Source organism: Citrus clementina, unplaced genomic scaffold, assembly GCF_000493195.1.
Source record: "Citrus clementina cultivar Clemenules unplaced genomic scaffold, Citrus_clementina_v1.0 scaffold_1, whole genome shotgun sequence".
Classification (NCBI taxonomy): domain Eukaryota; kingdom Viridiplantae; phylum Streptophyta; class Magnoliopsida; order Sapindales; family Rutaceae; genus Citrus; species Citrus x clementina.
This window is the reverse complement of record NW_006263303.1, coordinates 8,851,348-8,878,645: the sequence shown is the minus strand read 5'-3', so window position 1 is coordinate 8,878,645 and position 27,298 is coordinate 8,851,348. Positions and strand designations below refer to the sequence as shown.

The 27,298-nt window shown below is 34.7% G+C and overlaps 6 protein-coding genes across 8 annotated transcripts; 3 read left to right on the top strand and 3 right to left on the bottom strand.

Annotated features, from left to right (window-relative positions):
* Nucleotides 1–794: 794 nt before the first annotated feature.
* LOC18055625 (protein EFFECTOR OF TRANSCRIPTION 2) lies at nucleotides 795–3,247 on the top strand. Of its 2 annotated transcripts, none has more exons than XM_024177955.1 (3): nucleotides 795–1,012; nucleotides 1,117–1,407; nucleotides 1,917–3,247. In XM_024177955.1, exons 1-3 carry the CDS (start codon nucleotides 923–925, stop codon nucleotides 2,961–2,963), a joined length of 1,428 nt encoding a protein of 475 aa, XP_024033723.1. In that variant the 5' UTR covers nucleotides 795–922; the 3' UTR covers nucleotides 2,964–3,247. The 2 variants fall into 2 exon arrangements, with proteins under 2 accessions (XP_024033723.1, XP_024033724.1); XM_024177956.1 differs by having other exon boundaries at nucleotides 907–1,012; nucleotides 1,107–1,407.
* A 2,047-nt stretch (nucleotides 3,248–5,294) lies between these two features.
* LOC18055624 (serine acetyltransferase 5) lies at nucleotides 5,295–7,284 on the top strand. Its single transcript, XM_006451365.2, has 2 exons — nucleotides 5,295–5,890; nucleotides 6,540–7,284. The coding sequence occupies exons 1-2, from the start codon at nucleotides 5,495–5,497 to the stop codon at nucleotides 7,029–7,031; spliced, it is 888 nt and encodes a 295-aa protein (XP_006451428.1). The 5' UTR covers nucleotides 5,295–5,494; the 3' UTR covers nucleotides 7,032–7,284.
* Nucleotides 7,285–8,071: 787 nt separating this feature from the next.
* On the top strand, nucleotides 8,072–9,921 carry LOC18055623 (pentatricopeptide repeat-containing protein At2g15690, mitochondrial). The gene has a single exon (XM_006451364.2). It carries the CDS (start codon nucleotides 8,257–8,259, stop codon nucleotides 9,682–9,684), a length of 1,428 nt encoding a protein of 475 aa, XP_006451427.1. The 5' UTR covers nucleotides 8,072–8,256; the 3' UTR covers nucleotides 9,685–9,921.
* A 292-nt stretch (nucleotides 9,922–10,213) lies between these two features.
* Nucleotides 10,214–13,689, bottom strand: LOC18055622 (mitochondrial carrier protein CoAc2). Of its 2 annotated transcripts, none has more exons than XM_006451363.2 (7): nucleotides 13,400–13,689; nucleotides 11,990–12,075; nucleotides 11,694–11,901; nucleotides 11,234–11,360; nucleotides 10,968–11,152; nucleotides 10,764–10,886; nucleotides 10,214–10,692 (listed from the first exon to the last, which is right to left on the bottom strand). In XM_006451363.2, exons 1-7 carry the CDS (start codon nucleotides 13,529–13,531, stop codon nucleotides 10,555–10,557), a joined length of 999 nt encoding a protein of 332 aa, XP_006451426.1. In that variant the 5' UTR covers nucleotides 13,532–13,689; the 3' UTR covers nucleotides 10,214–10,554. The 2 variants fall into 2 exon arrangements, with proteins under 2 accessions (XP_006451426.1, XP_024033722.1); XM_024177954.1 differs by lacking the exon at nucleotides 13,400–13,689 and adding an exon at nucleotides 12,992–13,374.
* A 1,260-nt stretch (nucleotides 13,690–14,949) lies between these two features.
* Nucleotides 14,950–17,919, bottom strand: LOC18055621 (thiamine phosphate phosphatase-like protein). Its single transcript, XM_006451361.2, has 4 exons — nucleotides 17,631–17,919; nucleotides 17,399–17,520; nucleotides 16,992–17,193; nucleotides 14,950–15,820 (listed from the first exon to the last, which is right to left on the bottom strand). Exons 1-4 carry the CDS (start codon nucleotides 17,766–17,768, stop codon nucleotides 15,485–15,487), a joined length of 798 nt encoding a protein of 265 aa, XP_006451424.1. The 5' UTR covers nucleotides 17,769–17,919; the 3' UTR covers nucleotides 14,950–15,484.
* Nucleotides 17,920–20,605: 2,686 nt separating this feature from the next.
* LOC18055620 (protein NDL1) lies at nucleotides 20,606–24,546 on the bottom strand. Its single transcript, XM_006451360.2, has 11 exons — nucleotides 24,251–24,546; nucleotides 23,219–23,318; nucleotides 22,868–22,965; nucleotides 22,653–22,741; nucleotides 22,448–22,508; nucleotides 22,278–22,364; nucleotides 22,107–22,184; nucleotides 21,935–21,991; nucleotides 21,717–21,772; nucleotides 21,460–21,595; nucleotides 20,606–21,159 (listed from the first exon to the last, which is right to left on the bottom strand). Exons 1-11 carry the CDS (start codon nucleotides 24,320–24,322, stop codon nucleotides 20,944–20,946), a joined length of 1,050 nt encoding a protein of 349 aa, XP_006451423.1. The 5' UTR covers nucleotides 24,323–24,546; the 3' UTR covers nucleotides 20,606–20,943.
* Nucleotides 24,547–27,298: the final 2,752 nt, after the last annotated feature.

The window sequence follows — 27,298 nt, the reverse complement described above, 5'->3', positions numbered from 1 at the left end:
CTATCCATTTAAAAATTATTCTCTTTTTTTTTTTAAATTTAAAGTTATTCTTATTTTATGTTCGTACCTTAAATGATAAGCTCAAGGGTCCTTATCCCAAAAGGAAAAAAAAATAAAAGAAAAAAGCTCAAGGGCCACTAATAGGACAAATAAGGACTGACCTTTCCAAAGTAAAAGCATCAATAACTATTCGCATAGCATTAGGACAGAGAAGTGCATTATACTCGGTATTACTTGTCAAAAGGGCATGTAATTTTTAATATCATGGTGTAATAAGTTAAGATAATAAGCTGAAATATATGATACACAAATTGGTTGCAATATTATCTGACTTTATGATTTTCTCAATTTATATTCTTAGTTTTTAGCTTTTATTTTTCAACTCTAGTAATCAGTATATTTTTACATTTCATTAAACGTGGTAGAGATTAGTTCGAAATTTATTCTAATTAATAATATTAAAGAGAAATCTACTCTTATCCCACATGTTTGTGAAAGGAGATGAGAATCCCGTAGAGGCTGTTGTTGAGAGCATTTGTAATATAATGGTAGAAAAAGTACAAAAAAAAAAAGCAAGGTGACAATTGTTTTTTCGGATTAAAAGACTAGGCAGTGCCTATAATTCAACTGTGCAGTGAATGAAGCAGTAAAGGACTATTTCTTTCACAATCACTAAATTAAAGCCAGTGCCTATAATTCAACAAAGATAAGATAACGAAGATTCTCTGACTCCTTCGTCTCCAAGTTTCCATTTGGTAAGTGGAGTCCGACAAGGCAGTCACAGACTTAACAGTTACATAGCAAGTGCTTTGATTGATGGGCAATCTGGTCCTTTCGTTAAAATGTCGCGTCACCCTCAGTGTTAAAAGGTGCAAATTAAATATGCAACAGTCTTGCCTTGCCACGGCAGATCATTGAGAAAATGGAAGCAGCTCTGTTGGCCATTATAGCTAGGATTCAAAGAGAAGACTGCGAGCGAACCAATCATGACTCCCAATTCTCCAAATGGAAGGTTAAAACTTACTAGCATTGAAAACTAAAAATCTTGTGAGAGAAATTATTGTTACTGGTGTAGTGATTTCACTTTTGTGCTTGTTCTGTGTAAGTTTATTTCAGGAACTTGTTGGACCGTCAGATTGGGAAAATCATTCTCATGGGAAGGAAGGAGCGGAAAGATACAAGGTTCATAACCTTCCGAATGACACGGGTCCTGGACTCTATGAGCTTGGAATAGCTGTACCGGGCGCTGGGGTAATTGTGGTTTACGTTGGACAAGCTGAGAGTGTCCGAGCAAGACTCCAGGCCTATGGCCGTACTGGTGCTCACTTGAATAGTGGCTGTGACTCGGGCCGATATTTTGAGGATATATTCCGCAGAGGCTATTCCATTGTGTACAGATCGGCACCTGTAAGTGAGTTTTGAGTTGCTTCAATATATTTGGTTCTATATGTTTGGTTGATAGACGAGGCATAAATTCACGTAGAGAGATACTTGAAGTCTGTATGGAGATTGTCAAATAGATTTTGTGGCGTGACTGGTGTCCATTCCTCTCTTGAGTGCTACATTCTGAATTATCTCATATTGCATATTCTTTCGCTGGTACTAACTACCAACTGAAACTGGGCTTAGTCAAGGCACCATAAATCAAAAAGTTCCCTCACATTCTGTAACGATCAAGACTTGCGAACTGACCAAGAGGATAACACGACTAAGTTCTCTTCAGATTCGTTTGCATTTCAATTGTAATGAATAGAGAAACAATCGTTTGCATTTATGTATAAGCTCAATGCATTTGAGTGGTTCTGGTTAATTCACGGATATACATTATTGAAGTAGGGCCTGCTTGCAAAGTTTGGCATATGATTTCTGAAATTTGATTTGTTTTCTTCTTTTGCTCCCACCTCAATGTTTGTCAGATGAAAAACAAGGAAGATGCTGAGAAAACAGAAAGAAAGATTCTCGATAAATTTGATTATGCGTGGAACAAAGGCAACAACGGCAAACGTCGCCATGCTGATGTCCGCCGGAAACTCGATGAAGTTGCTTCAAACAATATTCAGTTTCCGAAAACTATCAGGAATCTCTTACGTTTCAATCATTGGCCAGCAGACATTAAAATCAAAGCAAGCCCGGAGGGTCACAATTTCTTGCCTCAAATTATTAAGTTTACCAAATCACAGCCTAGGCTTGTTCTTGATAGATACGGTGCTGATGAGGGCCATACAGGTATCTGTGGGGTTTCCTTAGGTGATGGTTCTGTTTGTCAAATGCCACCTGTTGAACAAAGAAAGAGGTGCATTGAACACAGAGGTATGAGGATCAGAGCATCAACATTGACAATGAAAGGGAAAGCCAAAGTGTGTGACGTTGACCCGACGAAGCTACCAATGGTGGCCCAAAAATGCTCTGTTAGTGAGGGCGAAGAGCGAAACCGGAGAAAAAACTGTGGATCAAATTCCAAGTCAACAGGATCATCACAATATGGGCATGATGCGTATGTTGATTCCAATGCTCCTGGTGCTTTAAATTCCCCCGAAATGTATAGACAGGGAAGGGTACAATCTAAAGCCAAATTGCAATATGATACCATATGTGGGGTGGAGTTAGGGGGTGGGACATTCTGCACCAGGCAACCTGTTAAAGGAAGAGTGAGATGTGAGCAGCACAAAGGGTGGAAGATTCAAGGGACCAAATCTACTTCAGTTGCACAAGATCATAAATCTGATGTATACGGTGCGAGCTATGGTAGCTTTGTTTGCGGAGCACAAACACTTGATGGTTCGTATTGCAGAAGGCAGGTTAAGGCAAATACAAAGTGTTGGCAGCATTCGGATAAGAGTTTGACAATTAGATCATGGAGTGACTGGAATTATGGAGGAAGCTCTCTCTGTGGAGCGCCCACGCGCAATGGCTCTAGTTGCAGAAGATCAGTTAAAGGGGGTGGAAGGTGTTGGCAGCATTAAAGGAAGAATTCATCCATACAAGAAATAAGCTCCTGCAGGCTTCCTGCTGGTTGTATGACGAAGCTGATTGTATGTTGTGAGGTTCTGCATATTTAGGCTACGATTATCGGGTAATAAACATCAGACAAAGAAGGATCGCTAGATTAATGACCAATAAAAGAGAAGTTGTGAAATATGGTAAAAAACTCATGGTTAGCTTGTCAATTCCTTTTGACGTATATAACATGTAATGTAGGGTACGAAGGTCCGCATATTTATGTTAATATTATGCATTGGTTCTTGTATTATTCCTTGCAATGATTTTGGGGGTGTTCAAACAATTTGCGTTGTTTACCAAGAAAGTTGGAAAAAAAATTAAAAACAAACTCAAATCCATTTGAAGACTTAGGTGAGGCTATTTCAACTCACAAATTTTTTTTCTATATTCTCTCTTTAATTAAGAATTTTATTATCTAAATAATTTTTGAAAAAAATACTTAATTAACTCTTTCTTCTCTTTATCTTCTCAATTTCACAAATTCTCATCAATTCATTAAGATATATTCTTTTAGCTGCAAATAATAGGTAGCGTTTGTTTTTTGTTTGTTTGAAATTTGAATGAATCTGAATTTGACTGAAGTTTGAATAAACTTGAATACATATATCTAAATGACATAGTTGTTATTTTTTTTTCAAAATCTTTGTATAAGTCGTAAATTCTTTGCTTTTCAAAAAGAAAACATCTGGAATATGATATTTTGACATAGGTAACCTCATAAATATTAATAATGCTTGTACTTTTTAGTTAAACACATGACAAATTATGAATAAGTTATTAGATTAGTAAAAAAAAATTGATAATGTTTACTTTAACAAAACATGAAAAATAAAATATATATTTAACACATGTATTTTTTTATATTAATATATGATACTTATAATTTTTTAGTATATTATATTATTTTTTTCAGGTTAATTACATAAACCAATAAAGAATTTTTTAATCATTTGAGTTAAAATTAATGTATTAAATAAAATTCAAAATATATTTTTATATAATAAATATAAATATAAAGAGATGGACCTATTATAAAACACACTTACCAAAAGTACTAATATATTTAAAATTCTCATTAAAAAAAAATTGAATAGAGGCAAATAACAAAAAAAGGAATTAAAAAATAATAAAAGAATAATTTATATAATAGAAAATAAATTTATTTAATAGGGGTATTAATGAGAGAGAATATTAAAATTCTATTAAAATAATTTTGCTATTCAGACAAAAGCCATAATATTTAAGTATTTTTATTCAAACTTAAATATTTTATAATTAGACAAAAGTGATAGAAAACAAACAACCCCCAAGTAAGAGGAACACCACCCATCATTTAAAAATAAACATCACCAAATTTTTATCAGCCATTAAAATTAATAAATATTAAAAAGTTAATTTTTACCAAATATAAAAGCTAAAAGCTAATGAAATTGAAAAAAAAATCTTATACATAGAAATTATAAAATATAGATTGTGATATACCAAAAAATTCAAAAGAAGTAAAATTAAGTGTTTAATTTGGAGTATGTGAGAGTAAAAAGAGAATATGTAATTATAAAGTAGAGAGAGAAAAAGATTAATGACCATTGACAAATAATTTTAATTCTTTATAATAAATTTATTTTTTAAAATAAATATAGATAGAAATTTAATAAATTCAAAAAATTCCAAACGAAATACTTATCGAACATGGCTCATTACATCTCAGATTCTCGATTATGCATAAGGTGGACAAAAAAGCTCGGGTTATCCTAGTGCAGGCTTGCAGGTTTCATCATGATCCTCACATATGAGGGTCTAGATAAGAGCTCAAGAAAAATCAGGGTCAGGCCCAAGCCCAATATTTTTTCAAAAAAATAAATTTATAAATTAGAATAATATAATTAAAATTAAAAAATAACATAAAAAACTTAAATTCTCAATTTATAAATCAATGATGATTTAAAAAATTAAAATTAAAATATTAAACTCTCTTTTATGCATTCATTAATTAAAAAAGTACTTAAATTAGAAAATCCAATTTTATTTTAAATTTTTAAATATTTATTTTTTTATTATTATTTTACTTTGAAATATTTATTTTCTTTAATTTATTTATGATTATAACAACTTTTTAATTATTAACTCATTTCAAATTTATAATAATTTAAAAAAATTAAAATAAATAAATAAAAATCCAAACTCGCAATGAAATCGGCCCAAACTGGACCCTCTTATTTATTTTACGGTGAATTTGGGCCTTAACTTAAAAAAAAACCCGACCGAAACCCACTTTTTGCCATCTTTGTGCGCCGACCCGACAAAGAGAAAAAAAAAATCCTAATTTGTGTGCATCCTCCAAGATTCTTTCTCCAAACGATTAAAGCCATCAGTAGATCCTGATCGATTGAGACACGTAGCTCCACCCTTAGCAGCCACGAGACTGTTTCGTGGTTTTAGATCCTCCGTTCTCGGAACAAGTGGGTAAGATTGTTTTTTTTACAAATAAAGAAAGATGCCGGCGGGCGAGCTCAGGTACCCATCTCCGGCGCGAAATTTAACGATGGAAACACACGCCGCCGGTGACGACGAGGCTTGGGTGTGGGCCCAGATAAAAGCCGAGGCACGCCGCGACGCCGAGTCTGAGCCGGCTTTAGCCAGCTACCTCTACTCGACCATCCTCTCTCACTCTTCCTTGGAGAGATCGCTGGCGTTTCATTTGGGAAACAAGCTCTGCTCCTCCACGCTTCTCTCCACTCTCTTGTACGATCTCTTTCTGGACACTTTCTCCTCCGACCCCGCTCTCCGCGCCGCGGCCGTCGCCGATCTTCGCGCCGCCCGTGTCCGTGACCCTGCTTGCGTTTCCTTCTCTCACTGCCTCCTCAATTACAAAGGCTTCTTGGCTTGCCAGGTACAATTAAATAATCTTAGCTTCAACTTCTAATTTAATTCAATGATTAAAGTATTAGTTTTTTTTTTTTGGGCCCTTTTGCCACATCTCATCTGTGTTGATTGATTTTATGGCGGCTAACTGCAATAGATGGATGACAGAAGCACTTCGGGTGCTTTATTTCTTTGTGCTTTTCTTAAAAAATGCCTTTTCTAGGTTAATAAAAGATCTTCCAGTGCTTTTCAAAGAAGCATTTGATTAGCTTCTTCTAAAAAATGCATTTTCTTTCTCTACAAGAACTCTCATGACCGTACCCTAAACTCTGCGCAAATAAACTGAGTTTAGACTTTACGTAAACACATGCTCTGCAGTCGCTGTATACTGGTTGGTCTATTTTCCATCTTTAAGGAAAATGAAGATTGCTAAGTGCTGCAGATATTTTTCCCGTTTATGGGTATGTGTAAATGACAATTCCATTATACTAGTGTGATTGTTCATGAAATGGATTGTTAATGTTTTCTAAGTTTTTTTCTTATAATGCTAGAATGGTGCATGTAACGAATTTTTCTTTGGAGTGACAAAAAATGGAGAGGAAATTGGATCTGTGTCATTTCTTGGTTTATAGCTTAATTCAATGTTAACTGCCTTTTCTTTTGGATTTTTGTATTAGGCTCACCGAGTAGCACACAAGCTCTGGACTCAGTCACGTAGGCCGCTGGCACTAGCATTACAATCCCGTATCTCTGATGTGTTTGCTGTTGATATACACCCAGCTGCAAAAATAGGGAAAGGGATTTTGTTTGATCATGCAACAGGTGTGGTAATAGGTGAGACCGCAGTTATTGGCAACAATGTGTCAATCTTGCATCATGTTACACTTGGCGGTACGGGGAAGGCAAGCGGGGATCGGCACCCGAAGATTGGAGATGGGGTGTTGATCGGGGCTGGAGCAACCATATTAGGGAACGTGAAGATTGGAGAGGGTGCGAAAGTTGGGGCTGGGTCGGTGGTACTGATTGATGTGCCAGCAAGAGCCACTGCAGTGGGGAACCCAGCAAGGTTGGTGGGAGGAAAGGAGAAGACCTCTTCAAATGAGGAATGTCCAGGGGAGTCCATGGATCATACATCCTTCATCTCTGAGTGGTCAGATTATATTATTTGATCAATTGATCTCATTTTGCTATCTAGTAGTGACTGTATTATGTATGTATAAGAAGATTGTGGTAATATTGCATTACAATGTTGCAGCTGTTACAGATATTTAGTTTTTTTTCTAGTGGATTTGAGGATCTCTATCAAATCAGAATGTGCTGAACTGTTTGTTTTATGAAGCTCAGTCTTTAACTTGAATGGAAGAGTAAATAATAATGTAAGCAATAATGAAATGAATAATTCTGTAGACCTGTAGAATATTCTGTCTTTCGGCTTAGAATATGCTTCTCTGTTTTAGTCATTCTTCCAGTGTACTAAAAAGAAACCAAACCAAAGTCTCAGCCATTGAATATCTTGCAAGACTTGCTTGAAACGTGATTTTGATTATATTGACAATATTGTATGTGAATATAAAAGGTGGGTTTATGACATATTTGGTGTTTGTTTATTGACGGTAGTGACGTAATGCAATGCGCAATTGACCTACGATAACCACACAACCAATCCCAAATAGAATGTTATTAAGTTGAAACTGAAATAATGTGTTTGATAAATATTCGAGCAAGGTTGGGATGTTCGATAAATGTGTTTGATAAATATCGAGCAAGGCTGATCTACTATTACATTAAAAATTGGACGAGTTGCGTTATCTTAAAATTTCATCTTAAATAATATAATATTCAATCGTTAGTCAGTAAGATAATTTAATTAATTTACGTAAAATTAAAAAAAAAATCAATTATTTAGTAAATATCAACCATAGCATTCAGTCATTAATCACATACTAAATAATTTAAGATAAAATTTAGAATAAAATTTTCTAGTGTCTATACTAATAATAACAATATTAAAATGTCCATAATAATAATAGACATTCTACAATTTTGACCATATTCTCAAAACATAAGTAATAATTACAGACATCCCAAAATTTTAACCACATTCTTAAATCGCATGTTTTAAAAATTATGGGTCGCAACTGCGAAGTAGGGAACCTATTTGATGTAAACAGACAAATACGTTTTTTAGAAATTTGAAGGCATTAAAGACCCTAGTTGTTATTAACCAATAACGAACGAGGATCAGGATCAGCAGTAACCAAAACTAGTGAAACTGTCTTCTCGAAATAGATTTGCGATATTTTCCATTAACTTCATCATCAAAGGGAGTGCTTCAGAACGAAGAAAATTTGGAGTTGAGCTGAGTTTCATCCAGCATAAAGAGAGCTCGCAAAAATGGCGTCTTTAGTATCCATTCAACAACACGCAGCGAACTCCATGATAATCTCTTCTAACTTTAACTCCAAAATCAGCCATTCAATCTCTGCGCATTCAGTCACTCTCAAATCATCGTCTCCCGTGAAACCTCTCTGTGCTTACGCAACCCCAAACCCCAAGGTCTATCGCAACACTCGGTTTGTTAAAAAACAGAGAAACCCGTCATCAAATGAGCAAGAGCCTAAGACGGGCACGGGCCATAGCCAAAATACGAACGACCCATTACGTGGAAACGCTCAATTAGAGAGTCTTGATGTTAATTTGTTGAGCTTGTGCAAAGAGGGTAAGGTAAGAGAAGCAATAGAGTACATGGGTCAAGACGCTTCCGCATCCGCTGGCTATGATGTGTTCAGTTCGTTGCTGGATTCCTGTGGGAATTTAAAGTCGATTGAGATGGGGAAAAAGGTTCATGAATTGTTAAGGACGTCAGCGTTTGTTAAAGATGTTGAGTTGAACAATAAATTGATTGAAATGTATGGGAAATGTTGTAATACGAGGCTCGCTCGCAAGGTGTTTGATCAACTGCGTAAGAGGAATTTGAGTTCTTGGCATTTGATGATCAGTGGGTATGCGGCAAATGGGCAGGGTGCCGATGGGTTGATGTTGTTTGAGCAAATGAGGAAAACAGGCCCTCATCCAGATAAGGAGACGTTTCTGGTGGTTTTTGCCGCGTGTGCTAGTGCAGAAGCAGTGAAAGAAGGATTTTTGTACTTTGAAATAATGAAGAATGACTATGGGATTGTTCCTGGGATTGAGCATTATATAGCGATTATTAAGGTTCTAGGAAGTGCTGGTCATTTGATTGAAGCTGAGGAGTTTGTTGAGAGAATGCCTTTTGAGCCCACAGTAGAAGTTTGGGAAGCTCTTCGAAATTTTGCTCAAATTCATGGAGATGTCGAGCTTGAAGACCGTGCTGAGGAGCTACTAGGTGATCTTGATCCTTCCAAGGCAATTGTTGACAAAATTCCATTGCCTCCAAGGAAGAAGCAATCTGCTACTAACATGCTCGAGGAGAAGAATAGAGTGAGCGACTATCGGAGTACTGACCTCTACAGAGGAGAGTATGAAAAGATGAAAGGCTTGAATGGACAGATGAGGGAAGCGGGGTATGTGCCGGACACAAGATATGTGCTTCATGACATTGACGAAGAGGCAAAAGAGAAGGCCTTGCAATATCATAGTGAGCGATTGGCAATTGCTTATGGTTTGATTAGCACTCCACCTAGAATGCCTCTTAGGATTATCAAGAACCTCAGAATCTGTGGTGACTGTCACAATGCAATCAAGATCATGTCAAAGATTGTTGGAAGAGAGCTAATCGTTCGGGACAACAAGCGGTTTCATCACTTCAGGGATGGCAAATGCTCATGTGGAGACTATTGGTAAAGCTGTCAACTCGGCTTATTCATGAGAGACTGTCAATCTAGAATATTACCGCATGAAGGAAGCCAAATTAACTTTTTTAAAGAGATTTACTTGTATGAAATTTTGTTGGTGTTGTACATTGTGCTTGTATGTGGATTCTAGTATCATTTCAATGCAAATTGAGTTATTAACCAACCTAGTTCTTTGCATGTCCTTGCAATATACGTTAGATTTCCCATCATGTTTCCATTTGCTTCTATTCTCCATGTTTGGGAATGTCTAGTGATCGTTTTGATGGAACTCCATAAAGAGTTCTGGGGTTGCTCCGTGGAGCTTAATCTCCCAGGACAGTTTTACTTCTCACCATAGGAGCATCCCACATCACTTTGTATGAGTTTGTATAACTTGTTTCTAGCTTGCAAGAAAGATTATTCTAAGTTAAAAGGCACATAAGTAACGGAAAATCTACCAATGATCTAATGGTTGCTTTGTGGAAGTGAAGCTTGAAGATGACACCAGATGACTTGACTCGAAAAGAAAAACATTCACATTGTAGTTGAATCAAAACTCTTATTGATCTTATATGTGAATGTACACTTGTCAATTTTGTCATCGGATGGTATATTACTTTACAAGGGTAAATCCCCAAAAATCTAAGTTTGGTAGTTGATAATCCCTTAATATCTGTGCTCTAGACCTAATGTAACAGTTTACTGAGAGCAGGAATGTAATCTACATAAGCTGTATACAGCTTGAAAGAATAGAATATTAGATTGCACAGATTAAGGGCTTGAATTGGTACAGTCAATTTAAAATCACAATTCAGACAAATCAAAGCTTCTGATGACCTTGAGTAAGAATCTTGATCCAATTCGAAAGTGAGTTAAATCCTTATGAAGAGTGAAGCGATGGTTGACTATTTCTCTTGTTCGTTACCACGTCTACAACATCTTCATCTCGTGCTGGAACTCTCAGGTATGATTTCATAATGTCGTACACCGTAAACCCAATTGCCACAGACGGTACAACCTGGTATATACATCAACACATCATTAGCTACTAATGAGGGAAAACTACTAATAAATGACATGATTTTGTACCTTCAAATAGTTGATGCTGAGCCCTGAAAATAATTGCTTCCATCCTTGCTTCTGAGCAATCATAACAAGGGTCTGCATTGTTCCTCTTGACTCCGCACTATTAGACGCTGAGAATCTTTCAACCTAAGAAGAATGTCTTCAATTGTTAAAATTGTAACTCTTTGCTCCAATGATATGTAGATCAGAAACCTACAACAAAAGTACCTGCATTTGTCTTCTAACAACATCAAGAGGGTACGTGAAGGTCTGACCCAATAGACCTGCGATGGATCCACATGCAAGTTTCACCATTATATCTTTCTTGTGATCCTCAGGGACATGACGCTTCATCTCCTCGTAGAAGTAAAATTTCAAACCAGCATATGGGAAGATTCCATAGAGCGATGGAGCTGAAAATCATCCTCCATGCGTTAGTTATCACTGAAACACAATGACAGCAGTTCTCAAACAAGCTGTTTTGATAAACATACCTGCACCACGATATAGACCTCTAAGCCCAGACTCTTTGTAAGTCTGACGAAAACAATCGCGAATTCCTCTATAAACATGTTCTGCACTAACTACTCCTTGAAAGTTCTTTTTTGATGAATCAACAATCTGCATGAGAAACTGCAACTTAGCCCACAATTTTGTCATCTAAACCAGGACAGAGTTGTGAAATTTAATTTATCAGTTTAATGTATACGTCAACAACTTTTCATGGGACAGGCTGCTAACACTTATAAGTAGCCAACAGAAGAGGCAGTAAACTGCTGCAACCATCCCCAGGACACTTTCTAAAAAGATTAGGCATCTCTGTTTACATCCAGGTTCCAGCAAGCGTGGATCCAAATTCAAAAGAATACTTCAGGAAAAGCGGGGGGTGGTGGTGGGCTGAAGCAGCAGTTTGCAGGAAAACAAAAAATTAAAATTCTTTACTGTATCATTTACCTGATAAGCCAATTTTGTTCGAACTAAATCAAGAGGATAAGTAAACAGCACAGCAGTTCCTCCAGCAAAAGATCCTGCTATGAGATCAAGTACAGGGCCTCTGCTAACATCAGGAAAACTGAGGATAATCCATCTACGATATTCCTCATAAGCCATGTAATGAAGTGCTGCATATGGAACAATTCGAGCTACACTAGCACCATTTCCTCTGTAGCAAATTGCGAAATTAAATAGTTAAGATGAGGAGAAAATAATCTGCAAACGCTCACATAAAATGTGTTGTCCAGAAGATCCACCTGTAGAAACCCATAGCACCTTCTGTTTTTGCGATCTTCTTAATGGATCCAAACAATCCGATGCTGTGAAATTCTGCTCTTCTAGTCTGAAAATAATCAATGACTAAGTTCCTCGTAACTTTCCAGGTTCAAACCAATTTCTAATTCAATTCAACTTCACAGCTCATGTACATCTCTAGATTCAATGCTAGTGCATGATTCATGTTTACCTTCAAGGGGTCATTGCCATGTGAAAGGTGAAAATATGAGACCGACAAGCACAAAAGTACAGGTTTGGGTTGTTAGAGTAGCCACTTTTATGCAAAAATGAACAACATTTAGGAGTCCATATCTTAACTAACTCTTACTAAGACCATGCATTAACATGAAAACATTAGATAACGTCTTTTAATGGCATCACAAAACCCAGAAACATGAAACACATTCCCTAAAACAATGATAAAAAGGAATCACCAATGCAATGTCAAGACCGAGACATGCCATTTGTTCTAATAGAATCTGTGAATGATGTAGAAATAAATGGGCTCTTTAAGTGTCCACGATATTTATTGAAATTTCACCAAACAAATAAGTCAAAGAATTTTAATGAAATTCCATCTAAAAATTAGTTCTTCACGCAGACTTTTGCTATCATAACAGAGCTAACTTTCAGAAAACATATGTTCGGTTTAAGAGTAAACCTACATAGAATCAGTCCATGCCTTAAATGAGCAAATAACATGATAACAAAACAATATTGCATGAAACTCAAGATACTAAGCCCTTATAGGTGTGGCAGTGGCATGGATTGTGTTTGCATACTGAGTATTGACAATGTGAGCCTAAGCATTTCACAAGCCAAAATGCCTCAGCTTGTCTGTGAATCACTGGTACAAATATTGTTGGTTTAAACTTCCCACCATATACGACATACTCAAGTCTGGTGCATTGACACTTCTAATTGGTTCATCTATATCTATTTCAATTCCTACTATCACACAAGTTTCACAGGATTTAAGGTACCAATCTTTAAGCGGGTGTAGCAAAAAGTCTTGAACTCCATTCCTGACTTAATTTCAGGTGCTTTGATTCTTCGAACAGGCACCTCATAGGGAAGTGAAGGCCAACATAGCGTTAGTACCCCAGTTTAGAATTCGGCATAGACTCAGTAAACCACCGAGAAAATGGAAGAGGGTATCAAATTTCGCCTTGATTATCACTTGCAAAAAACAACCACTTTGTAATAGTTATAAATTCTAATCACCAAATCCAATTTATCTCCAACCAAAGCGACCATCCATCAAAACAGCATTTTCTTAAGTTGGTCATCACTAACATGGCTCAACGACATGAATCCAAAAGAATCATCAGGCAAATATCATAACAGAGAATTACAATCAAGAACCAAAAAAGAACATAGAGAGAGTCTACCTGAAACAAAATCTTGACGCGCTCAAGTGGGGCAACAGCAGTCTTGCCGAAGCCACCAGCAACGCCACCGGCAACCAGCTCCTTTGCAAACACAGGCATGCCCTCTATTATTCCATCCATTAACATACCCATCTCTCTTTCTTCTCTCTTCTTTTGCAATTATCAGAGAGAGAAGAAAGAGAGAATTTTCTGTTCTTTCTTATAGTTGAAGAAAGAATAAATTCGTGAAATGTTGGAAGAATCGAATTGAAACGTCTCTTTGAGATTGGTTTTTATATGCAATAGACAAAGTCTGAAGTCAGAGAAAGCCCACGCTATGGTTAGACTCTTTGAAAAGTCAATATATTATTGGTTTGTTGACTGGCTTGCAAGCACGGCCGTGTAAAGTTTCAGTATGGTAGTGTGATTCTTTTCTTTTTTGCATTAGTTCTCTTGCCCCACGTTCAGAATCCCATTATTAATATTATTAATTTTGGAATAACTATTGAACGTGGGGTTTAGTTTGGTTCAAGTGTAGTATCATACGCAGATGCACTTAATCATTGGATTCAGTTATGGTGAGAAATTCAATAGTTAAGTAGTTAAATTTAATGATTAGGTGCAGTTATAAAACAGTACCACAGTCATATCATAGCTGCGTTCTTGAATGCAACATCAATAATTGAATGTATGCTGAGGTTGAAAAAATCACCCAGAAAGAAGGGGCACGTGCTGAAACCCGAGTGTTTTCTCCAAAAACATTTATATGAGTCAGACAGTCCGGCTATAGATTAGATTTGATCCACTGGTTAAGCATTCGGCTAATTGTGTAAGAAATACTAAATAGGATAATTGTATGATTAACTAGTTGTAATATAATTGATACAAGAAAGTGGCATTATTATTGAATTGTGATTTTTTTTCTACTATTTTTTTCCCTCTTATTCTCTCCTACTATTATATATTTAGTGAAAAAAATCAGTTCAATTATAAATAAAATGAAATAAGCCGGCTTGATTGTCAATATCAAAATTTAAAACTCAATCTTGACCACTCATTTCACTAGAAGAAAATGGAAGGAAAACAAATTATGAGAAAATTATTACTCATCGATCATGTTTCCATACTACGACTAGAGGTTAAAGAAATCTTAATTGTGTTCTTCACACTACCATGCGCTATATGCATTATAGCCGTAGCACAAAACCATGGAAAAACAAGCCTATCAAACGGGGTAAAAAAATCCACATCAATTAGTCAGAAAAATTTATGTGGGGCAAGTGTCCGCCCACTAAACTTCTGTCAAATACCTATAAATGAAATAATGTAATTTTATATTACTTTGAAACAAAATTTATTAGTATTACCGTTAAATTCATTAAACAGGTCAAAAGTATATCTTTAATAGACATTGTGCGACTGCCTCATGTAAGTTTCTCTGTAATTAATGAGCGTAATTGGAGGTAACAAAGCATTTGTCAATACTGACATTAACTTATTTTATTGTCATCTGTTTAACATACAATAATATTTGGAATATTGGTCTAAGTATAAATAAAGTATTTTTAAAATACAAATAAAGCATAATTATATTGGATAAAAGACAAGTCAAGGCAACAAGATTACATGAACACTTAATCGTGTCGTAAACAAGTTCGTGTGTCAAGAGCTCAACTCAAACCCAACACACTTGGTAAACAAATTGCACATATTCAACCCGATTAATAGCCATCTCAATTTGGATAACCTGAGTCCGCAAACTTCCAATGATGTTCGTGTGGATTGTGCCACAAATGATCACCCCTAAGCCCAAGTGCCCAACAACACCTTTTTCAGTGAGGGCGGTTGATTTTGCAGGTTTTTGAAACAAAGGGCCTGAACCAAATGACATAGAGATCATTTGGGAAAAGAGATGAAGGCAAGACCTTGAGATGATGCAAACTATAAACCCTTAACTGTAGGTGTTGCTTAAATCAAAATGAAAAAAAATCAGAACAGAATACCAAGCATCTACTAAAAATTATTTAAATAAATTGCATATAAGCCATTGACAACATTCAGTCGTTTCCTGTACCAATGAGAACAACACATAATTGAGGAAATGCTTCATGAGTAGACTGGCATTGTCTGAGACCGACATTCAGATGAGTTTGGTTGACTGGATACAGTACTATCAACGTCCTCCTTAATGGAGATTGCACCTATAAGGTGGAGTAAGATCTTTTTGAGCTCCTCCGCACTGCTCCATTCGTGTACTTTTGCCTTTATAAGCATTGGGTTGCTGCAAATGCGGTCCCATAGAGGATAGTTCTTCCGTGGCATCACAAAATCACAATCTTGGAGCTTCAGTGTTGGACAAAAGTCACCTCTTCCATCCCCAAGATAAATAAATCTTCGTTTCCCACATCCAAAAGAAGTGCAAACATGGTCAAGAACGAAACCCTGATGAAAACAAGAATTATAACTTTAAAACAATTTAGATGGAGGAATAGAAATGTGTTATGAGATGGAAAAATTTAGCACCATAAGCAGAACTATAGCATAAAACCTCACTATCTCATCTGCTTAGACATATTTTTACTTGGAACACGATGAAAACTATTGGACTATGACAACTTCATATTAATATTTTTTCGTGAGCAATCAACTAATACCCCATTGGGACTATCTCATTTATCTTTTTGAATCAACAGGTCTGGACAGGAGAAGTGAATAACAAACCAAAATCCATTAGGAATTTCCAACGATGACTCAATATGAATTGAAACTGGGAAGTTGTGTAAAGCTTACTAAGATGCAATAAACTATTTTAACTTGGTACAAGTTTTAAATGACATAACGAAAAAATCCAAAGCAAAATATGCCCACTTCTCTTAAGAAGCAGGTGGCATGAAAATTGAACAATGCCACAGCTATAACTTAAACCACAACCCTGCAGCGGCAGTGTACTCAACTACACTTGATGGAAAAAAAAAGATATTAATAATAAAATGATGGTTACACTTCTTTCACAAGGCATGTCAGTGGCTTTCTTACCAACACACAAAGTCACGAAACATCAGTTTCTAACCTTATCAATATAAATATTAAAAATGACTGATTTTATATGCAAAATCAAATTGCAATATCAACAATACCTCTTTTATAAATAATAAAGATACAGGTTTTGAGGGGAAAAGCGCAGATAATGCTAAAGGACTGTGGGATAGAGTTCGTCTTCTTGCTTTACTTTTGGCTTCAGTTTCAAAGTGGTTTCACGATTAACCCTTTTTCTTCATACATCTAAACTCGGATGGTGTTTTGAGATAGGGAGTTATAACTGATTTTAGCATTGAATAGGGGTGAATGGGTATACTTTTGTATAGCACAAATAGTCCTAGTTTATATTTTCTTAGTGGACGGGTGATCCACTATCTTTTTTAAATCTTCTTCATTAATACATTTTTGAGCTTCTTATAAAAAAATAAAATAAAGATAAAGGTTTAACTAGATGATCACTAATCATTTTATCAGAAAACTCAATCCATTACAACAGAACCTTGAAAAGCTTAACAATTTACTTCATAATTTAAAACCTTAGAAATGAGATAGACATAAGAACTTGCTATATTACCTTGCACAGATTTGAAGGGCACAGATTGCAACCATAATGAGATAGAGTAGAATCATGGTAAGGCAAAATCCTAAGCCTTCCTTGTTCGTCTACATAAGTTGGATTCGTATAAATCTCCGAAAAGCATCCCAACAAACCATGATGTTCCATGATTGTCTCAATGTAGAACTGATTTGCATCACTAACTATTTTCAAGTCACATCTAAAATAACCACATTGCCACATAAAGTTAAGTTAGTTTCATCAGCACCCACCAAATCAACATAAATGATATAAGAATCATGCTCAGGTGCAGACGTGCGTGGTAAAAAGCTTTTATAATGTTGTATAAGCACCTCTACGGGGGGCATCTTCAAATGAAATAAGCTTGACATAAAAAAAAACCCAAAATGAAAAATAAATATTACCCAAGTGAGTGGGCTGATTTTATAGCTGCAGCCACATGGGAATCTAAAGGGCACTGTCTCAAGCAATTTGCAATGTCCTCAACTGTTTTGCCTTGTGAATGAAGCTCCTTCATCATCCTATCCTATAATTTTTTTTGACAAAAACAAAACAAACCCAGCAAAAAATCTATAAAAATAAGAATCCAAATAAATAATCTTTAACTTTTACATGAGAGAGCACAAAGAAACGAACCATGAGAGAGTTCCAAGGCAATGTAGAGCGGAGCTGATTGAATAAATGGGTGAGGCCCATCTGGGTCACCACCCAATTGTCGCTGTCGTCATCGATTAATGTCCGGTCAAAGTCAAAAACCACCACTACGTCCGCCATTTTCAGGCGACCGGGATTGCAGTTTCCCGGCGCCACCAAAGTAAATTTCCTCTGTTAAAGTAGTAGTTATGATGATGAATCAGTATTTCGTTTTCCCTAAAAATGTTCGTTGTTCGGTAGAGAAATGATCTACTACTGGCTGGACGTATTGTGTAATGTGGCGTCAATTGATCATGACCCGTTAACTTGATCAAAAGAAGAACAGCTGGCGCAATTTCGCCCACCGCTGTTCACATTTATTATTATTTTTAAATATTCAAATGGTCTTTTCTTACGTGTAATGTGCTGATGAGATTTGATCAAATCAATAAGGCTACAATAAGGCAAAGTTTGGAAGGCTGGATTCAATTGAATTAGTTTTTAAAATTAAATTGGATTAAATTAGATTGGATCATATTAAATTATAATAATATTATCTTTTGTTTGATATAATATTAGACAGGATTGTACTAATTTAATTTAATAAAGCTAAATAACTATTTAAAAAATATAATTTGTTTAAATTATATTGATAGTTGTTGACTTTAATATTTAATATTCAATACTATTATAAAGAGATAGTTGATTATTTTTATATTTAATATTCAATACTACTATAAAGAGATAGTTGATTATTTTTATATTTAATATTCAATACTACTATAAAGAGATAGTTGATTATTTTTATATTTAATATTCAATACTACTATAAAGAGATAGTTGATTATTTTTATATTTAATATTCAATACTAGTTTAGATAAATTAATGAATAAAATTTTGATATTCTATATAAAATAAAATTACAGGTTAAAAAAATTATGAAATTAACTTCTATGTTTAATTTTTATTGAAATATTAGGTTAAATAAAAAATAATAGAGTGATAAAAAGGATATAAATTTTTTATTTGATTTTATTCCACCTAAACCCATAAAAATACGAGGACTAATAATCCCAATTGTTTTGGATTAAATTTGCTTTAATCTATCCTATTAGTCCATGACACCCAAAACATACCTTAAGATTAGACTATTTTATTAATCTCAAAATCTAATCCAATCTCACAATTTATCTAATCCCAAACATAACCTAATAAGATAGAGACCGTCGATGATATGGCGTTTAACTATTGGGCACAAAGCAAGCTTAGAATTTTATTTGTAGCGATGTTACAATTACTTGTTATCAGAAACAGACCCACGTCATTTGCAATTTCTTTGCAAGACGCATTTGCCCGATATGAGGATACGTATAGTTTCCTAATTTGATTCAAGTTAAGCTAAGTTTTCATACAAGCCGAATAAGATTAGGAAACTGTCTTGGAATAGTTTCCTAATTTGATTCAAGTTGATATTTAAGATTAAGAAACTTCATTTTGTTTAGGAATCCTCATTCTTTTGGGTTAAAAGGAAACTAACAACTATTATATATATATATATATATATGTATATATATCAAGAGAGGTCAATGGTCACAAAAACGAAAGAAAACTGAGAGAGTAAGCTTAGAGAAGTAGTAATATGGGAAGAAGGAAGTCGATGAAGCTGGAACCGCCTCGCATCCTGAAGCAGCAACTGCTCCGAGAAAAGCCTCCTCACAATCATCACCACACACCCAACATCCCTCCTCGCCTGATGAAACTCCAACAACAACAACAACAACAACAACAAGAGCAGCAACCTCCGTTTAGAAGACTCATTCCACCACGCTTGAGGAAACAGCAAGTAATGATAAGATCATCAAAATTGTTGATGATGCAAGAACCCATCGGAATGGCGATGCCACGCCCACATTATCTTTTCGGCAAACATTCTCCAGGCCTCATCCCGCGAAGGCATTTGCTGGTTCAACATTATCTGGTGCTGCCTCCCTTTTTTAACTTCCAGATTCATGACCGAGAGCCAGACAAGAAACAAGAGCATCTACGTGGTCTTCCCCTCGAGCCTGATGAATCACCGGCTGTGGACTATGCACGCCTCACGTCATTCTTAAACAACAAAGATGACGGCTCTGCACTCACTCCATGGAACTGGAACCCCCTTCATGGCCATTCAACATCCGCAAACAAATGCTTGCAGTCAGGAACGAGTCCATATTTCTCTTTCAACGTCCGCGAGAAGTGGGCACATTAATTCATGCAAGTCTTGTCAAGAAAATTAGAAAAAAAAAAGTTCATTTAGATGTTGGATTATTTGTAAATTGTAATCGTCGTTTATGTTATATCCTTGAAATTTTTCAGGAGTATGTTTAGTACTTTCACTTCTTAGTTATAAAATAATAATTATGTTCCACTCAATTTACATTTTGATGATTATCCATGTGTATGTACTTTTTGTTTGAAAACATGACGAAGCCTTTTTCAAGAGAAATAATCAAATCACATTGCATAAATAAAAAACATTGATCAGTTTGATCTACTAGTGGCTCGACGTATTGTGTAATGCGGTGTCAATTGATCTTGACCGTTAATCTGATCCACGAAGAACAGCAGCCGCAACGTGGCCCAATGTTCATATTTATTATTACTTTAAACATTCATTTTAAGATTTGGAAAATGAAAATTGTACTTGACGGATCAAAGATTATTAAACATGAAATTTGTTGTAAACTCATATTACATATTATGTCGTTCTTACATCAACTTATTGTGTATACGATGGATTTATAAGAAATTTACAATCTCGAATATGTTAAAGAGTAACAATTTTATACCCTCTATTGAATTAGGAGTCAAAATTGAATTTAGATTTAATGTAAATTTTTTTTTGGTTAAATTTTTAAAAATATACAATTGATAGTTATTAAATAAAAATATAAAATTAATTAAATTTTAACTATGTATTATTATATATGCCAGTGCAGCAGAAAAACTATAAAGAGTTGAGCACAATTGGGGAGTTGCTCAGTATTATTGGTTGCTCGTCATCATAAATAACAACTGTCCTCTGTTAAATTTACAAACAGAATAGTGACTCCTTTTATGGCTGACAACAAATGAATTGAATGATGTAAACGATTATCTCCCTCCCTATATTTATATCCTCCTGCACTCCCCCCCTGCTTCTTGTTCTGTATCTACAACTCCCAATCAAAAAAAGGTAACCAAAAAAATTTAAAAGAAAAAAAAGGGTCCTTTGAATCATATCATCTTGCATAGTCAATGAACCCAACCCAATCTACATTTTCAACCGTAAGCTTAGAGAGACATGCGGGTCTTTATCGGTTTTAACTTCAAACCCATGCTTTCTGGAGAGAGCAGCTCCGGGGAGATGCAAGATGGGCTGAGTGGGCTCCTCGGGCTGTCACTGAAGGGGCACGGTTTGTACAACCCGTATCCCATAAAGAAGTATTCCATTGGTATCAGCATTGCATGCGGTTGCTCTTCTGTCACCACTGATCCACAAGCCTGGACCTGCAAATAATCAACCATACTCCACATTTGAGCATTGCATTTCCCATATTTGTTTCAAGTAAATGTCATAGCAAGTGCTGTGCATGCCTAACATGGGATCACTCGATATGACTTACATCATTCACAAATCATAACTTTAATCAGTTCACAAATTCAAATGTTAAAGTCCCAATGATTCAACTTCAAGCATGCAGTGGATCCTTGATTTTATCTTATTTCATGACAGATATATAAAATCTCATTCTTCCTTTCATAAATGCTATACAAACATCATTACATTTGATGGTAATGGCTACATACCTCAACCAAGGCACTATATCTTTTATCTAGCTTTGAGATCATATGGAGAGCTTCAGAATGGAAAGGGGAATTTTCTCCAACAAAAACAAGAGTGCGACATCTCAGTCTCTTCAACCCATCGGTAATGTCAGGTCTTCTGCAGATTGGTTTAACAAAGTTTTAAGTCTCCTTCAAGAATCTCAAAACCTCTCAAATAATAAATAAGATGTAAAAACCAGAATGTCAGTGAGGATGCAATCCAGCCACAGAATGTTTACCTATTAATAGTTTGCAGAAACCGCAAAACATTTATGCTCTGCCTCTCATCCAACAACTGGAGAAGAAACAGTGGTAAAAAGGAGTCAAACAAATGTAAATATTGGAAAAACCATCATTTAATTATGGAAGAAAACAAAAATCAGAATTCAGAAGATGAGATATTCAGGGAACAAGAGAAAAATAACTGAAATAGGAAAAGAAAAGTTTGGGCACTGACCCTTCTACATGCTTGAACGATATCCGACTCTGGGACTTCAGCAGTACCTCGAACTTCCTATCATAATTCATAATAATCCCATCAATCAACCTATCCTATAAGTAAAAGAATATGTGAAACCAACAACAAGAAAATGACTTTCCAGCCTTCCAGGGCAGAAAAGCTAGAATACCTTGCTAAAATACCGCTGAAGCAAAAACTCCTTAAGCAATCCAGACATGCCATAGAAATATAGCAAATTTGACATCACCTGCAGATTACAAGTGATCTCCAGTGATATGGCCGAAAAGAAAGTACAAACATTTGGATATAAGAATAACCAACAGGATCAGAAAAAAAGAACCTTATTGTAAAACCATTCTGACCAAGAGGGTGCTTTGCATAAAGGAGATACAAGTATCAAACCAAGAACACGTTCTCTATATTTCATCTGCAATGCAATGCCCTCGTCAATTTATAGACATGAAAATCATATAGAAAACATTAATCGTAGCATCAGATCAGAAAACATACAGCAAATAAGGTGAGAATATAAGCACCCGCAGTTACACCCATACACATCACTGCACCAAGTCTGAACAAGAAAAAAACTTCATGTCATCAGAAAATATGCCAAAAAACCACAAGTACAAATTTCAAGAAAAAGCAGTTACTGCCACCCAAAAAACAACTCCATATATATTTTTAACTCCTTGTGAATAGCATCGAAGCATCATACCCAAAGTAGTTGAGAACCTCAAGGATCTGATCAGCCAAGTCATTGACAGAAGGAGCAGGATCATCTGGACAAATTGGAGCAGCTCCCAACTGCAAGAACTCTTATGAAAATGCGAGAAAGGAAACTCTGTGAATAATGGTGGCCAGCCATTGAATGTAAAATAAAATAATCATTAAGAATATAAAAGTTGAGCTCAAGTGAACTAAGTTACAGACCTCATGCCCAGGAGGACATATATGGTATATGCAGAAGTTGTGAAGCAGCATGGAGGCTGCCTCAGGCCAGAAAAACAATCCTTGGAAGCATGACATATCTGATCAACAAATTAACAGAACACGGAGAAGCAAAGCAAGTATCAGTTTGAAGATCTTCATATCACTAATTGAGAAACAAATGCAGGGGAAGCTAACTTTCTGATTACTAAAAGACCAAAATTCCCCACTCCAAAAAATAACAACAGACTAACAAGGATGAATGGATTGATGAGGATTAGACTTCACAAATACAATATCAATAAATTTATTACAATCATCTGCAACTAACAAATCTGAATCCATTCTACTTACGATTTAGAGCTAAATCAGGATAAGTTATCAATGCAGGCTTGTCTTGGTCTCCATAGATAATAACAGACACAGAACCGCGGCCGGTGGGTACATGATGTTCCTGAAAAGTTTTAATAAACACATTACTAACAAACAAATAATTGCGTGAGAAAAGAACAAAGCAGAAATTTTCCAGCTAATACTAAAAGCTATTAACACTTGCAAACACTCAACTCCCATTAAATTTTCAGATGAGTCGGATACTTGTTCAGCAAGAATTGGCTTCAGTAAAATAAGAGCAATCATTTGTCTTCTATAGCTTAGACCCTTTAAAGAAAAGAAAGCTCCTACTTTAACCAGATAGTATTATTCCCTAAAAAGGGCTTCTTCCCCATGTGCTATAGTTTTTAGGGAAACATAAAATTACTTGATACACCAAATTAACAGAACTTATCAAAAAGTTAATAAACGAATCAAGAAATAATACCTAGTGATTCCTGATTTTAATCATTGTGTTCTTACAAAAGCTAAGACATCTTAAAAAGAATCTCTTGCATCAAAAGAAGACATTGACTTTAAAACTCAAATGTAACAAAAAAAAAATATTAATAATAACAGCTAGACATCAAAATATATTTTTTAAAAAAAAGGCATAAACAATGCTTCTGCAATGGACTGCCAGAAAAAAAAAAAAAGGAAGAAAGATAAAACATTGAATAAACCAAAAGAAATTGATTCCAGCTTCACAAGAAGAAATGTATAAATCCAAATGCGGGAACAAGAAAGTAAACGAAGCAAAATTAATTAAATTAACAAATAAAATCCAAAAAAGAATGTAATGTAGCATAAAAAAATACACATTAAACCTACTAACACTGAATAGTACTGTGACCGTTAAAAAAGAAAAATGTAAGGATCGGAGAATCACAAAAACCGACGCCGTATATTCTCCATCACACCGCAGAAATCGTTTCACAAGTAAAAACAAACAAATGAATAAAATAAACTTAAAAAGATAAACAAAGAATCGAGAAATGAAGAAAATTTACGAACTTTGCCACCGAGGTAGATCTTCTCCATGTTAACGGAAACGGATTCATTAGAATCATGCATAGCCACGGCCATGGCCGAGTTTCTCTCCTCTGTGTCTGAACTCTGTGATGAAGAAGAAGAAGAAGAAGATTAAAGAAAGAAAGGCCTTCAACAAATTTGGCCTCTCTCTCTCGCTCTCTAAAACTCTTTTTATCTTTCCCTCTCGCTCTGTCTTTTTTATTTTATTTTTTCAAAATTTATTTGCCCGTGATTTTATTGGCTTATATACAAAGCGATTCTTTGATTCTTTCCCTCTTCAATTCTTAAATAAAATAAAATAAAATGAAATAAAAAAACGAATTTCTCTCTCTTGGGAGCTAACAGCTAAATTAGCCTCCGCCGACGGTTTTAAATCACCTTCCCTAACTAACTTACGTTCTAAGTTTTTACCTTTTACCGCAGTTAATTTTCAATCCAACGCCATTTTAACACTCAATTAGTCACTCCAAATTTTTTGTAATGATAAGAAATGAATAATGATAGATATTTCAAAATTTATTTTAATTGATGTATAAATTATATAAATTAATTATATTATTTCACAATTAATTCATGAACGCTGTATTATCTGAAATAATTTTTTAAATAAAAAAATTTAGAGTATGTGGTAGAAACTAAAATTTACCCTAAACATATTAAATAACTTTCATCCGTTTGAGATTTACTGCTTCTTACAGAAACAATTGTGTCCGGTGTGAATATGGTTTCGGAATTTACGGAATTGCTTTTGCTTTTTGTTTATTTATTTATTTAGGCTAATACTAAGTTACATGCATGTACCTTACACCCCTCTCACATAAATAGTGAATGATGTGAGTCCACTCACTATTCATGTGAGAAGGATGTAAGGTACGTATGTGTAACTTAGAGGGATCCATTTATTTATTGTTTTTTACAAAGAAAAAATTAGAAATGATGAATGGCATATTAGGCCTATCATTTAGTTTGACTAAAAGTGAAATTTTTAGTTTAGGTGTCATGGAGTCATGGTGATGTGATGTGTACACCTGTCATTGGATGCTCTTTCTCTTGGTGGGTCCCATTTTCTCAAGCGGGGGCCACGGCCTTGTAGCCGTCGACATGTCATTAGTTTAGGGGACCTTCGAAGCTAAATCACAGATTGTTGCGGGCGTTTGCTTGCCGTTCATTTGACTCCACTCGTTAATCATGCGTTGGTCTATCATCTTCACTTTTCTAGTGGCAATTTTTATTAGCTTATAAGATTTTTGACTTGATTATTCATCACTTCTATAATTTATAAATAAAATTGTATAATTTCTTTTATTAAAATATAATATTTTTAACTCCCTACTTTTTTAAGGGTTCAAACCCAAAAAGTATTTAAATCATTCGACGGTGCATTAAGTTGTAATTAGAAGCATGGAAGAAATTAATTACTAAATTGAAAAATTAGCTAGAGTTTAGAATTGCATGTAGCCGTCTTGATGGATTTATTTGCAAAGGGTATCAAATTGTTTGATTACCATAATTATTACGAGAATAGAAAGAAATATATAGATGTTCAATGCTACCTAACATATGGTTGATGATAATTTGTTTAGTATTAATTATTTTTTGTTCTTTTTCGTTATTCTTCTTGTTTCTAAATTCAGCCTAAACTTTGATGACAAACAAAATCTTTCCAAAAGATATGATTAAGAGTCCATAAACTTATTTACAATAAGCATAATTCGCCATGTGATTAAGAATCCTTTTATAGTGAGAATATTTTTACTTTAGCAAATAGAGAATAACAATAAAATATAAAAATTACATATTTTAATATATTAGAAATTATATTTTTTTTCTATTTATATATTAAAATATATTTTTTTATCGAACAATAACATTCTTACTTTATTAAAATGAAGATGTACTTATTACAAAATTATTCCTCATGTTAAATATTAAATAATTATTATAAAAATAACTATAATGATTACATTTCGGCTGTGTTATACAATTATAAGTGTCATAATGGGTGCCAAATTGGATGCCAAAAGACCCACCATTTCATTTTCCTCTTGTTTTTTTATATTTGTTCTCATCAAACAAATAGAATTTGAACAAATCTTGCTTACCAAATGGTAATAAATTATTGTACTAACATATTACAGATGTTTGAGAGGTCTAATATTAAATTTTCTATTTGTAATAATTTATAAAAGCTTAATACTCTAATGTTGCAATTTTTATTATAAAAAGGAAAAATAAAAAATATTTCACCTCTTTAGGACTTTGGATTGATTTGGCCAGCTTGATGGGACACCAATCCACATGGCTGGTTTAAAGAGAGCAATTCCCAAGCTGCTAGGAATAATTAAGTATTGTAGATCCCAAGTGCATGAATAGGATTTAATGAATTTTAATTTAATTCCACAATTAATTTAATTCCACAATTTAATGGGTCCCCTTTTATCAAAATCAGTACACGTGAAAACGCTCTTCAATTGCTTTTCAAGCAATACAATTAAATTACAGGTGGTATGAGACAGCCATCCACCGTCTGCGAGTTTTTTTTTTTTTTTATTTAGAGAGTGAGAGGCCTCCCGTGAATATTCAAATTATCCTGTGAAGCCATTTAAAAAGTTTTGATTTGTAAGGCTTTTGAATCAATTTTCTACCTGAAAGTACTTGTGGTTTTAGTTTTGCCAATCAAATGGGAATCGAGCTCTGAATTAAGATTTGAATTTTTGATTGAAATGTGAATAATGTTGAATAATTTAAATTAAAAATAGAGATCTACCTCTAATGATAGTTATTCAAGCTTCAACTGTTTTTTATATACTCAAATTAACAAAATATGTCTTCTAGCCTATTTCACTTTATAGCCTTTCTCTTGTGATGGAAGATAAGTTCTTCTCAAGCATTCATTTTTTGGCTAGGTTAGGGACCTATTTTTTATAGTAGTATTTCATAATTTAAAAGACTTTACACTTTCTTTCATCAAAAAAGTAAAATTAATAAACTTGATCACTTACATTATGAAAGTCGTTAATAAACATTAAT

Coding starts and splice junctions, on each gene's coding strand:
- LOC18055622 (XM_006451363.2), bottom strand. CDS start 13,531: ATGGGTATGTTAATGGATGGAATAATAGAGGGCATGCCTGTGTTTGCA. Junction 12,076..13,399: donor GCGTCAAGATTTTGTTTCAG/GTAGACTCTCTC, acceptor GATTATTTTCAG/ACTAGAAGAGCAGAATTTCA. Junction 11,153..11,233: donor AGGTCTATATCGTGGTGCAG/GTATGTTTATCA, acceptor GATGATTTTCAG/CTCCATCGCTCTATGGAATC.
- LOC18055621 (XM_006451361.2), bottom strand. CDS start 17,768: ATGGCGGACGTAGTGGTGGTTTTTGACTTTGACCGGACATTAATCGAT. Junction 17,521..17,630: donor TGCCTTGGAACTCTCTCATG/GTTCGTTTCTTT, acceptor AAAAAATTATAG/GATAGGATGATGAAGGAGCT. Junction 15,821..16,991: donor GCCCTTCAAATCTGTGCAAG/GTAATATAGCAA, acceptor TGTTTTCATCAG/GGTTTCGTTCTTGACCATGT.
- LOC18055623 (XM_006451364.2), top strand. CDS start 8,257: ATGGCGTCTTTAGTATCCATTCAACAACACGCAGCGAACTCCATGATA.
- LOC18055624 (XM_006451365.2), top strand. CDS start 5,495: ATGCCGGCGGGCGAGCTCAGGTACCCATCTCCGGCGCGAAATTTAACG. Junction 5,891..6,539: donor AAGGCTTCTTGGCTTGCCAG/GTACAATTAAAT, acceptor TTTTTGTATTAG/GCTCACCGAGTAGCACACAA.
- LOC18055620 (XM_006451360.2), bottom strand. CDS start 24,322: ATGGCCGTGGCTATGCATGATTCTAATGAATCCGTTTCCGTTAACATG. Junction 21,992..22,106: donor TTCAGCGGTATTTTAGCAAG/GTATTCTAGCTT, acceptor GAATTATGATAG/GAAGTTCGAGGTACTGCTGA. Junction 21,773..21,934: donor TCGTTCAAGCATGTAGAAGG/GTCAGTGCCCAA, acceptor TTTCTTCTCCAG/TTGTTGGATGAGAGGCAGAG.
- LOC18055625 (XM_024177955.1), top strand. CDS start 923: ATGGAAGCAGCTCTGTTGGCCATTATAGCTAGGATTCAAAGAGAAGAC. Junction 1,013..1,116: donor CCCAATTCTCCAAATGGAAG/GTTAAAACTTAC, acceptor AGTTTATTTCAG/GAACTTGTTGGACCGTCAGA. Junction 1,408..1,916: donor TTGTGTACAGATCGGCACCT/GTAAGTGAGTTT, acceptor AATGTTTGTCAG/ATGAAAAACAAGGAAGATGC.